Below are 13,884 nucleotides of genomic sequence, written 5' to 3'. Positions count from 1 at the left end.
ACAGGAAACAGGTGTGATTCTTTAAGCTGTTGGGAATACCATTCCTTCTCCCTTTTCTCTTCCCTAACTGCCACATACACTTTAAAATTTAAGTAAGATATTATCTCCAAAGTTAAGGGCTTATCTTTTCTTATCACTTAACTTTAAAAAATTATATTGATATTAACTCTTTACTTATCTACCTTTCCAACTGGATTGTAGACTTAAAACAGTACCACAGGAGATCCTGTTGTGGCTTAGAGAGTTACGAACCCAACTAGTATCCGTGAGGATAGTGGCCTTGCTTAGTGAATTGAGCCTCGGGTACTGCCATGAGCTGTGGCATAGGTCAGAGACCTGGCTCAGATCTGGTGTTGCTATGGCTGTGGTGTAGGCCAGCAGCTGCAGCTCCGATTCAACTCCTAGCCTTGGGAACTTCCATATGCTGCAGGTGTCACCCTAAATACCAAAAAAAACAAAAAACAAACAAAAAAAAAAAACCCAGGAAATAATCTTTATAGTATCCCCAGCACCTTACACAGTAGGTACAGAGTAGGTATTTATTCAACATTTGCTGAGTTGCTGAAGTATAATGACAAAAATAGGGATAGCTTTTTGAGAGAGTTTAAAATTAAAACAGAAATTCCAGTCGCACAGGATTTACTATCTATTTTTCTGTTAAACATATATCTGTAAGACCAAACATACCTATGTTCATCTATACACATATTTTTCTTGTAATATTTACTCCGAAATAATTTGAATTACTATAACATTATTTGTTATTTACTTACTCTGTTTGGAGGAACCCTTCGCTTTTTGACAGCATGAAGTGGAGAATCAACTTCACTATTTTTCTGATTCTAGATAAAGTAGATAAATAAAGTAAAACATTTAAAAAAGAAAGATTCAAGAGGAACAAAAACCTTTATATGATCAAGTTATTGTTATTAATGAATGACTCACCTCAGGGGATTCTAAAACATTTCTTTTATTTTTTTTACTTTTTCTTTGGAAAATCTCATCATCTTCACTTTCACTGCTTGTCAATTGTTCATCTAAAATTTATTAAAAAATAATTTGTCAACATATTTAAGTTTATCCAAACACAACAATCTATTTTATTGATGGGTAAAATAAGAATTGTTTCTGGCAATCTCAACATTTATTCACTCTCAAACAAGATAGTTTTTTAGGAGTTTGGTCCAAAAATCAGCATAGGAAAAGACAGAAAAATAAAACCAGTGTCAGTGAAGAAATTAAGAAATGATAAATCTTGATAATAAACACATATTTAACTCAGGCTCAATTTTACAAATTAACTGAAAAATACCAGAAGGGTACAAAATATAATTATTAGTCAATGGTTCTACAATTTGTCTCTAAAATCTACTATAGTCTTACTGCCCTTTATGTCTCATTCTCTTTCCAGTTGAAGGCTACAAAACAATACAAATATATTTTTTATGTACATAAGTACGTATATGTGTACATATACATGTGTGTGTGCATAACTATTAAAATAAAAATTGGTAGTCACCCCATCCACATGTAAATTAATGAAATTATAACACACCCTCATGACATATACAAAAATAAACCCAACATGGCTTAAAGACTTAAGCATGACACCATAAAACTCCTATAAGAGATCATAGGCAAAAATTTATCTAACATAAATTGTACAAATGCTTTTTTTAAGTCGGTCTCCTAAGGCAACAGAAGTAAAAGCAAAAATAAACATATTGGACCTAACCAAACTGACAAGCTTTTTGCACAGCAAAGGAGATTGGAAACAAAATGAAAAGACAACTTACTGACTTTTTTGCAAACAGTGTGACTGACAAGGGCTTAATCTCCAAAATATAGAAACATCATACAACTCAACAATAAAAAAACAATGCAATCAAAAAATGGGCAGAAGAACTAAATAGACATTTCTCCAAAGAAAATAGCCAACAGTCACATGAAAAGATGTTCAACATCGCTAATTATTAGAGAAATGCAAATCAGAACTAATGAGGTACCACCTCACACCAGTCAGAACGGCCAGCATTAAAACATCTACAAATAACAAATTCTGGAAAGGGTGTGGAGAAAAGGGAACCCTTGTACACTTGGTGTGAATGTAAGCTGGTGCAGCCATTATGGAGAAGAGTTACAGGGTCCTCAAAAAAAACTAAAAATAGAGTTGCTACATGATCCAGCAATCCCACTCCTGGGCATATATCCAGACAAAACTATAATTCAAAAAGATGCATGCACCCCTAAGTTCACAGCAGTACTATCTGCAATAGCCAAGACATGGAAACAACCTAAATATCCAATGACAGACGAATAAAGAAGATGTCATGGAGTTCCCATTGTGGCTCAGCGGGTTAGGAACCCGATTAGTATCCATAAAGACGTGGGTTCAATTCCTGGCCCCACTCAGTGGATTAAGGATCTGGCATTGCCACGAGCTGTGGTGTAGGTCACAGATGTGGCTCAGATCGGGCATTGCTGTGGCTATGGCATAGGCTGGCAGCTGTAGCTCCAATTTGACCCCTAGCCTGGGAACTTCCATATGCCATGGGTGTGGCACTAAAAAGCAAAAAACTAAAAGAAGCAAAAAACTTTAAAAGATGTAAAACTAAAAGAAGAAGATTTACAACATTGTAAATCAACTACATTTTTTTAAAAAATTGGTAGCCAACCAAATGTTGTAATGGGAACAACATTATATGGGTGGAAAGAATGCTAATAAAAACTCATGTAAAATCAAATCCTTCAAATTTCCAGGTACTTAAAGAAAGCTCTATTTTTGCACTTTCATAAAATTTTGATTGAAGACACTTTTTTTGTGTGTGTCTTTCAGAAACCTTGTATAAAAACCTGTGGTTGCGGAGTTCCCATCGTGGCGCAGTGGTTAACGAATCCGACTAGGAACCATGAGGTTGCGGGTTCGGTCCCTGCCCTTGCTCAGTGGGTTAACGATCCAGCGTTGCTGTGAGCTGTGGTGTAGGTTGCAGATGCGGCTCGGATCCTGCGTTGCTGTGGCTCTGGCGTAGGCCGGTGGCTACAGCTCCGATTCAACCCCTAGCCTGGGAACCTCCATATGCCACGGGAGCGGCCCAAGAAATAGCAACAACAACAACAAAAAAGACAAAAAAAAAAAAACCTGTGGTTGTTTTAGGATAGATTCATAAATCCTCCGATATGCCTGTTATTCAAGAGGTGGATCTTAATTCCTTTATCCTGGAAAGTAGGCCAAACTTGGTCATTTGCGTCTAACAAAAGAATATAATGAAAGTGAAGGTATGTTACTTCAGAGTCTAGGTCATAAAAGACCTCCTTCTTGCTTTTTGCTCTCTCTCATCACACAATCTGGAAGAAGCTAGATGCTATATGGTTAGAACATAGGAAGTAACTTTATGGAGAGACCCACATAGTAAGAAACTGAGTCCTCTTAACCAAGAGCAATGTGATCCTCCAGGCTTATTCAAGCCTTCAGATAAGTGCAGATTTGGCCAACATCTTGACTGCAACTTCTTAAATATCTAGAACACTCAGCTAAGCCATTCTGGAATTCCTAGTTCAGAGGGATGGTGAAATAATACCTGTTTGTTGTTTTAAGCTATTAATTTTGAGGGGAAATTTGTTACACAGCAAGAGATAGATAATACAGATTTGGTACCTGGAAATAAGGAACTGAATACCAAACCTAAACTGTGGACATAGCTTTACAACTAGAAAGTCAGCAGAACGGATTTTTGAGGAGAGCTAGTAAAAGCATGAAAAGTCTCAAAGGAATTGTTTGTAGGAAGATTAATAGCCATTGAAGAGGTCAAGGCTATTAATTATTCCCAGGCTTTGAGTACTAATCAAGAAACCTTCGGAGTTCCCATCGTGGTGCAGTGGGTAACGAATCCGACTAGGAACCATGGGGTTGAGGGTTCAATCCCTGGCCTTGCTCAGTGGGTTAATGATCCAGCATTGCCATGAGCTGTGGTGTAGGTCGCAGACTCAGCTCGGATCCTGCGTTGCTGTGGCTCTGGCATAGGCCAGCAGCTACAGCTCCGATTAAACCCCTAGCCTGGGAACCTCCATATGCCCCAGGAGCAGCCCTAGAAAAGACAAAAAGACAAAAAAAAAAAAGAAAAAAGAAAAAGAAAAAAGAAACTTTCAATCTCATTTCTACTAGATTTTAGAATTGCTATGGACCAGAGATTCCTGTGTGCCTACCATCACCCTCCTCTCCCCTTCCAAATAAGCCATCCTGAAAGCAGGTTCTACATGCTCACTTAAGTCTTCAGATGACCGTAACCCCAGGTGAAATCTTGACTATAATCTCATGAGATATGCTAAGCCAGAACCACCTAGTTAAGCAACTCTCAAATTCCTAAACTACAGAAACTGTGAGATAAATGTTATTTTAAGCTCCTAAATTTGGGGGAGTAATTTTTTATACACAAACAGTAAATTTCTCCTCACATTCTGTGCTATATAAATCCTCTACTTGAAGAAGTTCCTTCATGGCTCAGTGGTTAACAAGCCTGACTAGGAGCTATGAGGATGTGGGTTTGATCCGTGGCCTTGCTAGGTGGATTGGGGATCTGGCGTTGCCATGAGCTGTGGTGTAGGTTGCAGATGTGGCTCAGATCCCACATTGCTGTGGCTGTGGTGTAGGCTAGTGGCTATAGCTCTGATTCGATCCCTAGCCTGGGAACTTCCATATGCTGCAGATGCAGCCTAAAAACAAAACAAAAACCTCTACTTTATACTATCCCCTCAAAGTCTAACACTTTCCTTTTTTCCCTCTGTTTTTATCATTTTATAACATCTAAATTCTCCCTTGATTATTTCAACAAATTCAAATCATAAATATTCCTGAGGAGCCAAAATTAAAATCTACATTAAAAGTCAACATTTCCAATCTAATTCAGTTCAAAAATTTTTCATCTTTTGAACATTCTAAATGTCTGCTATCTTATTATTCATTTGGTAGCTATTTTCACATTTTACTGATACCTTTTCAAATGTATATGCCACATAATTGTTTGTGTTTTACAGTCAAAGGCTAGGGCCAAATCTTATATTTCTATATTTCAGTGTCTAGCATAATGCTTTTTCCACAGCATGCACGAATATTTAGATAAAACAAGTCTTAGTAAGAATATACTTAAGAAATATATAGTTAAGTACATGATTTACCTAATTCAACACACCACATATTGAGAAATTACATTTTGAAAAATTACAGAATCTGATCCAAAGTAATCATTCTAAAACAATGTGTTTTTTATATAGTTGGAATCTTACCTTCAGCAGAATGGCGGGATTGATGCAGATTGATTTGTTCCTTGCTTTTATCCTTTTCTATAGAAAATCCTGAATTGTCAAAAGTTGAATTCAATGTTTCTTTGAAACTTTGTAGATTTACTTTTCCCTTATTAGAATCTGAATTCCTAGCCATATCTATTCTCTTCTTGGAAAATGAGTTTCGTGTGTTTGATTTACAAAGGGGCGTGCTCACAATTTTTTCTCCTACTGGCAAAGAAAATTGAGAATAACCAGGGGATGTACCTTTCTTATTTTTTGCAGCACTCATTGGAAAACACGTTAAAGTTGGATTCTGCTTATCTTCACTTGATGGGTTAGTAACACTTATGCTCATAGAACTATCAACTTGGTCTCTTGGTATTGCTGCTTGATGTGAAACACAATTTGCATCACTTATCTCCTTAATATCTAAATGCCTTCCAGGTAGATCATCTGAAACTTTATTCTTATTTGTATCTGATGCATGTTCTAATATTTCATCATCAGAATCTGGACTACAAAATCCTAAGTCAAATGTAACAGAAAATAAATACTTAGAGCAGTCAAAACCATATTCATCATTCTTCAATTTTTCCTCATGTACATCTCTCAAATCTTCATGTTTCCAACTAACAGTATCACCAATAATTTGATCTTGGGGTTCAGAATTATTGTCTAACAAAAGTTCATCAGAAATTAAGAACTGAGAAACCAGTGCCATTTCATTTACAGCAGTTTTGTCTGACACACATAAAGATTTGCATTTACTATTCAAGGGAGAAAGGCTCACGTCATTGAACTCTGTATCAACATCTTCAAATAATGGTAAACTCTCATCCTGATCAGAATGCAATACTGGGAGGCCATAGTTAGCAATATCAGGATGCTTTTCTTCAACAAAACACTTTGGAGGGCCTGTGTTTATTTGAATATGATTGTTAGATACTAAATTTTCATTTTTAATATCTTTATGTACTATATCATAGTCACAGTAGTTTGGCTCATCAATAATGGTATCATTCGTTGTACCAGAAAGGCAATTTTTTTCAGCAGGAAGAGTAATACATTTAAGTGAACTTAATTCTAAATTCTGTTGAGAATTTACAGCTGAATGTGACATCAAACAGATGGATTGATCATTCTGTAAACACTCTGTGCTGGGTAGAAAAAGCAAGTTCTCAAGTGCAGAACCCTTAGAAATTTCATATTCCAAATTTGAGAGTCCACTGAGGGGAGGAGGGGAATGAGATAAAAATCTCTCTACATTAGTTAGTACCTCTTTTGTTAATAAATGACAATTATAAATTGGGTCATCTGTTCCAGCTACATAAAGTTCATCCTCAAATGGGAAAAATAAGCTAGATGAAAGAGATTTCTCATCGCTGAAACTGTTATAACCAGAATCTGAAAAACTTCCAGTAAATGAACTAGTAGATTTATTTATAAACTGACAATCTGTCAATAAACCACATGACTTATTAGCAACATATTCATTGATAGCCCCTGTGGCAGCAACTTCATCTATATCTGATGCTTTTTTATCATTTAGTAGGTCTACCTGAAAAATATCTTCAGTAGCAGAATTGCCATTAGTATCTAAAGAATCTATGACAACATTCTTATTTTCTTTTTTAGGTTGACCTTTTTTCAGTTCTTTAGAAGCTTTCTTCTTTACAGATGCAATTTTAGTAGGTTTGATATGAGTTTGTTTAAAAATTTCAGCAAATTCTTCATCAGATTCTGTCATCAGGAATGATCTGTCTTGATTTATACTCTTTGGAAATGAAGATTTCTTCTTACTAGTAAAGGCACCATTCTTAGAAATACTAAAGGTTGAGCTAATATCTTCCACTTGTAAATAAGATTTAATTTCCAATTCATAGCTGCATTCTCCCTATAAAGAAGGAAAATGAAAAAGTCACAGGAAAACAAAACAAAACAAAAAAGCCAATTCTAAGAGATGAGTTTCACTCTGTTAAAATATTTTCTAAACAATAATACATTATTCCAATGATTTTCTTTTGTTTGTTTTTTGGCTGCTCCTTGGCATATGGAGGTCCTGTGCTAGTGATCAGATCTGAGCCACAACTGCATCTACACTGCAGCAACACCACCACCAGATCCTTTAACCTACTGTGCCAGGCTAGGGATTGAACCTATATCCTGGTGATGCAAAGATGCCGCCAACTGCATTGCGCCACAGTGGGATCTCTCTCAGGTGATTTTTTTTTATTCTTTAAAAAGTTATTCTGTTAAGTCAAGCAATATTAGAAATGACACTACTGTGAAACTATCTTGAATCAGTTAATATTTTTGTATTCCCAGTACTTAATACGAGACCCATGATAACAATTTGTAAAAGTGCAAATTTATTGAATATATAAAATAAGATTATAAACATTAGGTTTTTTTCACTTTTTTTTTTTTTTTTTTTGTCTTTTTGCTATTTCTTGGGCCACTCCCGCGGCATATGGAGGTTCCCAGGCTAGGGGTCGAATCCGAGCTGTAGCCACCTGCCTACGCCATAGCCACAGCAACGCGGGATCCGAGCCGCGTCTGCAACCTACACCACAGCTCATGGCAACGCCGGATCATTAACCCACTGAGCAAGGGCAGGGACCGAACCCGCAACCTCATGGTTCCTAGTTGGATTCGTTAACCACTGCACCACGACGGGAACTCCTTTTTTCACTTCTAACATTTAATTGAACATTTATTCTAACTTCCTAAAAAGATATTTCAGAAATTAATATATATAAATGAAAAACACATACATATGTTAAATTTACTCTCTTGATGAACGTAAACTAAGAACAGCTTTTAGAATATCTGAAATAACAGGACTTATATTTCTTCTAGGCTGTAGGCTAGAATATACTATTTTTAACCAATTTCCTAAGAACTCTTATAGTGAATTTCCAAATTTTACCTCTAAATCTAAAACTAGAGACCTCACCACCACTGACGCATCCTTCCCTCTTGCCCATGAATGCCACTTTAGTCAAGATTCCTCTACTATTTAGGGACTTAAGCAGTTAATGCTCCACTTTTTGAACAGTAAATACAATAAATACTAATATAAGAACGTCCATCTACCTGCTAGTATATATGCTCCCCCAAGAAAGAATATTTTATCTGGCTTCTTTACCACAGGGCCTAGAAAACACCACACCATACAGAAGGCATTAAATTATTTGGTGTTCATCTGATGGCACAGGCTTTGTTGCAATCCACAAATAATTACTTTAGTTACTTGTACTAACAAAGAACAGCTAATAATAAAAACAGCAGCTACAATCTATTGCATACTATGTGCCAGTTACTATTGCAATTGCTTTACTTATATTAAATCATTTAATACTCACAACAACCTTGTGAAGAAAGTACTATCATTATCCCCATTTTACAGATGAAACTGAGGCACAAAGATATTAAATTATAGTTGCACGATTACTTAGAAGTAAAGTTGTGACTAATCCAGGCATTTTGGATTTCACAATTCATTCTCCTTCAAAGAAGAATAATGGAGAAACTGTTCAGGGAATTGGTAATTCTCTAAATTACCACCAGGACAAAAGAAATGTGCCAAATGGCCTATACCATGGAGAATATTTTTAATAAATCCCAATCTAACAAGAATCCTAAATTAGCCTTATAAACAGCTTATACAAATCAATCACTATGTTAAAATTTTACTCTGGTCTATCAATATTTACAGATGAACTTCTAATTAGGCCTACTTCTCCTAAGCAGAAAACTAGTTCCTCACTGAGATCACAAGGAGCTATATGGAAAAACAAAACAGTCTAGCTGCGATTATTTATAATTCATATTTCTTATAATAATGACTTCAAATTAAGAAGAATAAAAATTAAGTATTCTAGTTTCACCATCATACCCCAGCAAGAGAAAGTATAGTAGAACCCTACCTCCTCATGTCTCATTCCTTCTATCATTTGCATAATATTTATGAAATGGTGGCATCGATCTGAATGGTTGACTTGATATGTAGGCAAAGGATGATCCTGCCACAGTCTCCATTCACAGAGAGAGAGCTGACGAACTCCAGCTGCTAGTTCTTGAGTCTTGATTAACAATTTTTAACATAATAAAAAAACACATACTTGGATATCAAAGGCTGATTTAAAAAACACTTACTATACAACATAGAACTTCCATATGACCCTGCAATCACACTCTTAGGCATCTATCCGGACAAAACTCTACTTAAAAGAGACACATGCACCTGCATGTTTGTTGCAGCACTATTCACAATAGCCAGGACATGGAAACAACCCAAATGTCCATTGACAGATGATTGGATTAGGAAGATGTGGTATATATACACAATGGAATACTACTCAGCCATAAAAAAGAATGACATAATGGCATTTGCAGCAACATGGATGGAACTAGAGACTCTCAAACTGAGTGAAATGAGTCAGAAAGACAAAGACAAATACCATATGATATCACTTATAACTGGAATCTAATATCCAGCACAAATGAACATTTCCACAGAAAAGAAAATCATGGACTTGGAGAATAGACTTGTGGCTACCTAATGGGAGAGGGAGTGGGAGGGATCGGGGAGCTTGGGCTTATCAGATACAACTTAGAATAGATTTACAAGGAGATCCTGCTGAGTAGCATTGAGAACTATGTCTAGCTACTCATACTGCAACAGAACAAAGGGTGGGGGAAAAAATGTATACATGTAAGAGTAACTTGGTCCCCATGCTGTACAGCGGGAAAAAATAAAAAAAAATTTAAAAATTTAAAAAAATAAAAAATAAAATACTTAATATACAGATAATCCACTACTGTAAACAATTTTAATTCATTTAAAATTTTTAATTCATTTAAATTATTTAATTAATTTTAATTTTTTAATTTTTAATTAAATTTTAATTCATTTAATTCATTTAAATTTTAATTCATTTAAAATTTCAGAAGAAAAAAGAAAAAAAATTCATAAAGTAACAAGATGCCCTTTTAAATATATTTTTAGGAGTTCCCGTTGTGGCTCAGCAGTCGTGAACCTGACTAGTATCCATGAGGACGCAGGTTTGTTCCCTGGCCCCTCTCAGTGGGTTAAGGTCTGGCGTTGCCTGAGCTGTGGTGTAGGCCACTGACACAGCTCAGATCCCAAGTTGCAGTGGCTGTGGCATGAGCCGGAGGCTACAGCTCTGTTTCTGTCCTTAGCCTGGCAACTTCTGTATGCCATGGGGGCAGCCCTAAAAAGACCAAAAAAAAAAAATTACCTTGTACAAAGATGCTCATGATTTTATACTGAAAAAGCATATTAGTAATACACTGAAAATAATTCTAAAACAAGACAGGGAAATAGCCAAACAAAGCATGGTATATTGCAGAATAATATAACAACTATACGCATTATACCTACATAGAAATGTTCATACGCAGAAAGTAATAAAGAAAAGTCAGAACTTATGTAAATATATTACAGTCTGTAAAAATATATATACAATAAGGAATATAAGAAAATTATTAGTTTTACCGGGTTAGATTTAATATTCTTTTTTAGACTGCTTAATTACATTCTTAGTTTTTACATTAGGTTGACATTCTGATCATGGACATACATTCTCTTTACTCCCAAAGCTATTACATAATCACTATAAAAAGTGTCTAGAACATGTTCAACTTACTGGTCTGTTCTCCTCACTCTGTAAAGATAGAAACTGAACTTGAGGCAATACTATTTCCTTAATTTCATCACTGTCTCTTAATCTGTATCGTCTGCTCCATAACTGAAATTCTTCCTTTGATAAAAACCAATCTTTCTTCAAATGATTTTGCCTCATTCCTGTAAGTTCAAAAAAAATTGAAAAGAGGTGTAAAAAAATATGCTAGGCAAACACAAAATACATGACATCAACTCAAACTCTCTATTTATGTCTACTTTTTTCTCCTAAGCCACTGATTTTATTTTTTAAAATTAGTTTTCTAAGTATAATCACTCTGGTTATCACTTCCTGCTTCCACATATCTCCTAAATTCATCTCACCACTTTGAAAGTAGTAGTGCACCCTTCTGTATAGAGCTAACTTTGGTAATGACTTCATTAACAAAATAGCACCAGATAGCTAGGCTCTCAGACTCTCCATTTTGTTGTCTAAGACATGTCAGGAAACACTTTACAAGTGAAAACTAGTATCATAACCTATTATAATAGTATCATAAAAGTCACCTGAAACTGGTGGTGGGGCAGGGAGTGGAAGGGTGGAAAGGGAGGAGAGAGAGATGCCAAGACTAAAAAAGGTTTTTAGCTTAAGTCTCAAATGAGGTAGGTAGGGTAATGGTTGAAAGAGGGCAGGAAAGACTAACTTGGGAACCTTTTCTAAAATAAGAGGTTTGAACTAGGTCATCTCTCAGATCCCTTTCAGATATAGCAAGCTGAGGCGCTAAGACTTTTATTTTTTTTATTTATTTTTTTTTTATTTGCATGGAAATTTTTTTATTTTTATTTTTTTTATAATTTTTTTTATTTTCCCACTGTACAGCAAAAAATATGGAACGCTTCACGAATTTGCGTGTCATCCTTGCGCAGGGGCCATGCTAATCTTCCAACTTTAGTATATGTGCTGCCGAAGCGAGCACTAAGACTTTTAAAATAGAAAGGTATTCCTTTCTCCTAGCCACTTTAAACAAATTCAGACCTCTAACCCCAAATGAATTATATAGTAATATATAGAAGATTATAAATCACCTATAATGAAAAAAATAAAAATCATAAAAATTTAAAAAAAAATTTATGGAGTTCCCCTCGTAGCTTAGCAGTTAAGGAACCCAGCTAGCATCCATGTGGCTCAGATCCCCTATTGCTGTGGCTCTGGTGTAGGCTGCCAGCCACAGCTCCAATTGGACCCCTAGCCTGGGAACCTCCATATGCCGTGGGTATGGCCCTAAAAAAAAAAGACAAATATATATAAATAAATATTTTTAAAACTTTTAAAAGAAGATTATATATATATATATATATATATATATTCACTATCATGGCAAAACAAATCATTGACACTTGAAATATCATAGGGAATAGAAGAAAAGGGCACAGAAAAATGAACATAAGCTAATATTATCTCAATTTTTTAAAAAAGGACAGGTTCTAGGAGCTTCCGTCATGGTACAGCAGAAATGAATCAGACTAGGAATCATGAGGTTACAGGTTCGATCCCTGGCCTTGCTCAGTGGGTTAAGAATCTGGCATTGCCGTCAGCTAGGTGTAGGTCACAGATGAGGCTCAGATCCTGCACTGCTGTGGGGTGGGCCGGCAGCTATAGCTCCAATGAGACCCCTGGCCTGGGAACCTCCATATGCCGTGGGTGGGGACCTAAAATGCCCAAAAAAAAAAAAAAAAAGGACAGGTTCTAGAATTTTACCATCCATCCCCAGTAACTTTTTACAAATAATCATCAAACGTATGATTAACATTTATAAAAATAAAATGATCACTAAGAAAAATTTATGCCAACCTAATGAAGTTTTGATGCTACTGTTAAACAAATTCAAGAGAATTTAAAATATATACTATCTTTTCATTTTAACCAAAAATTGGGCAAAGACTCATGACAGGTAGGTATAGTTCTATTAAGTGGATTTACATCAGGTTTAAAAGTCATATCCAAAACATACTGATTAATGGCCCTGAGTTAAGGGAAAGAACATTAACAAATTTAAGTGAGTCCAAAGCAGGTGACTAGGACGGAAACTTCATGGTATGAACACCAGTAGAACAAACTTGAGAGATACTATCCTTAAATACATAAAGAACTGCCACCTAGGCAAACCAGAGATCAAAACCATTTTTTGTAACTAGAAGCTGTGGACAAAGAAAATCACCAGCCATTTCAGTAAACAAAGGATATTAAGACATCAGCCATTGCAGCTGCCTGGAGGGGGCTTTAGGATAGAGGAAAATAGGATATTGGTCCTAATTAGCTGAGCTTAATATCAAAAGAATAATTTCAGTGAGCTCAGACTTTTGCATCTTTCCATACATAAAAATTACACTAAAATGATTAATTTGAAATGTCTATTTTGTGATTAGCAGGAATCTTTTGATGTTCAACTACTAGTTTTGTTTTTTGTGTTTTTTTTCCCAGCAAAACACCTCCCATACCTCTTTGGAACAGTCCTTCAGAACTATCTGAGAGGCTAATTCCTGGCCTATAGTTTTCAGTAATGCCCTGAATAAAACATAATTCTCAACTTACAGGGGGTGGGTGGGGGTGTGTGGGGGTGTGTGTTTTCTTCAGTTAACAAAACCAAAACTAAATTGATGAGAAAAAGTTACAGATTTTTTTCAACAAAAGGATTCTTCCATTGTTCTCTTCAACAATGGAATGAACCTTTATAAAAGAAGAGAATTTCCAAGAGTGTGGCTCAGTGGTTAATGAATCTGACTAGAAACCATGAGGTTTTGGGTTCATTCCCTGGCCTCACTCAGTGGGTTAAGGATCCGGCATTACTGTGACCTGTAGTGTAGGTCGAAGATGTGGCTCAGATCCCACGTTTCTGTGGCGCTGGCATAGGCCGGAGCTACAGCTCCGATTAGACCCCTAGCCTGGGAACCTCTAT

At 35.9% G+C, this 13,884-nt stretch overlaps 1 protein-coding gene across 2 annotated transcripts in view; it reads right to left on the bottom strand.

Moving 5' to 3' along the window:
• FANCM (Fanconi anemia complementation group M) overlaps positions 1-13,884 on the bottom strand; it is a 68,101-nt gene that overhangs the window by 18,190 nt on the left and 36,027 nt on the right. For both annotated transcript variants that reach the window (XM_003480459.4, XM_021101202.1), the window contains 5 exons: positions 10,953-11,110; positions 9,210-9,365; positions 5,281-7,174; positions 946-1,037; positions 774-842 (listed from right to left, as the gene is read on the bottom strand). In XM_003480459.4, coding sequence (XP_003480507.1) covers positions 774-842; positions 946-1,037; positions 5,281-7,174; positions 9,210-9,365; positions 10,953-11,110 — 2,369 coding nt within the window. The remainder of the gene's footprint in view (positions 1-773; positions 843-945; positions 1,038-5,280; positions 7,175-9,209; positions 9,366-10,952; positions 11,111-13,884) is intronic.

Source organism: Sus scrofa, chromosome 1 (assembly GCF_000003025.6).
Source record: "Sus scrofa isolate TJ Tabasco breed Duroc chromosome 1, Sscrofa11.1, whole genome shotgun sequence".
NCBI lineage: Eukaryota > Metazoa > Chordata > Mammalia > Artiodactyla > Suidae > Sus > Sus scrofa.
The sequence above is the reverse complement of the archived record's forward strand: the minus strand, read 5'-3'. Positions and strand labels throughout refer to the sequence as shown.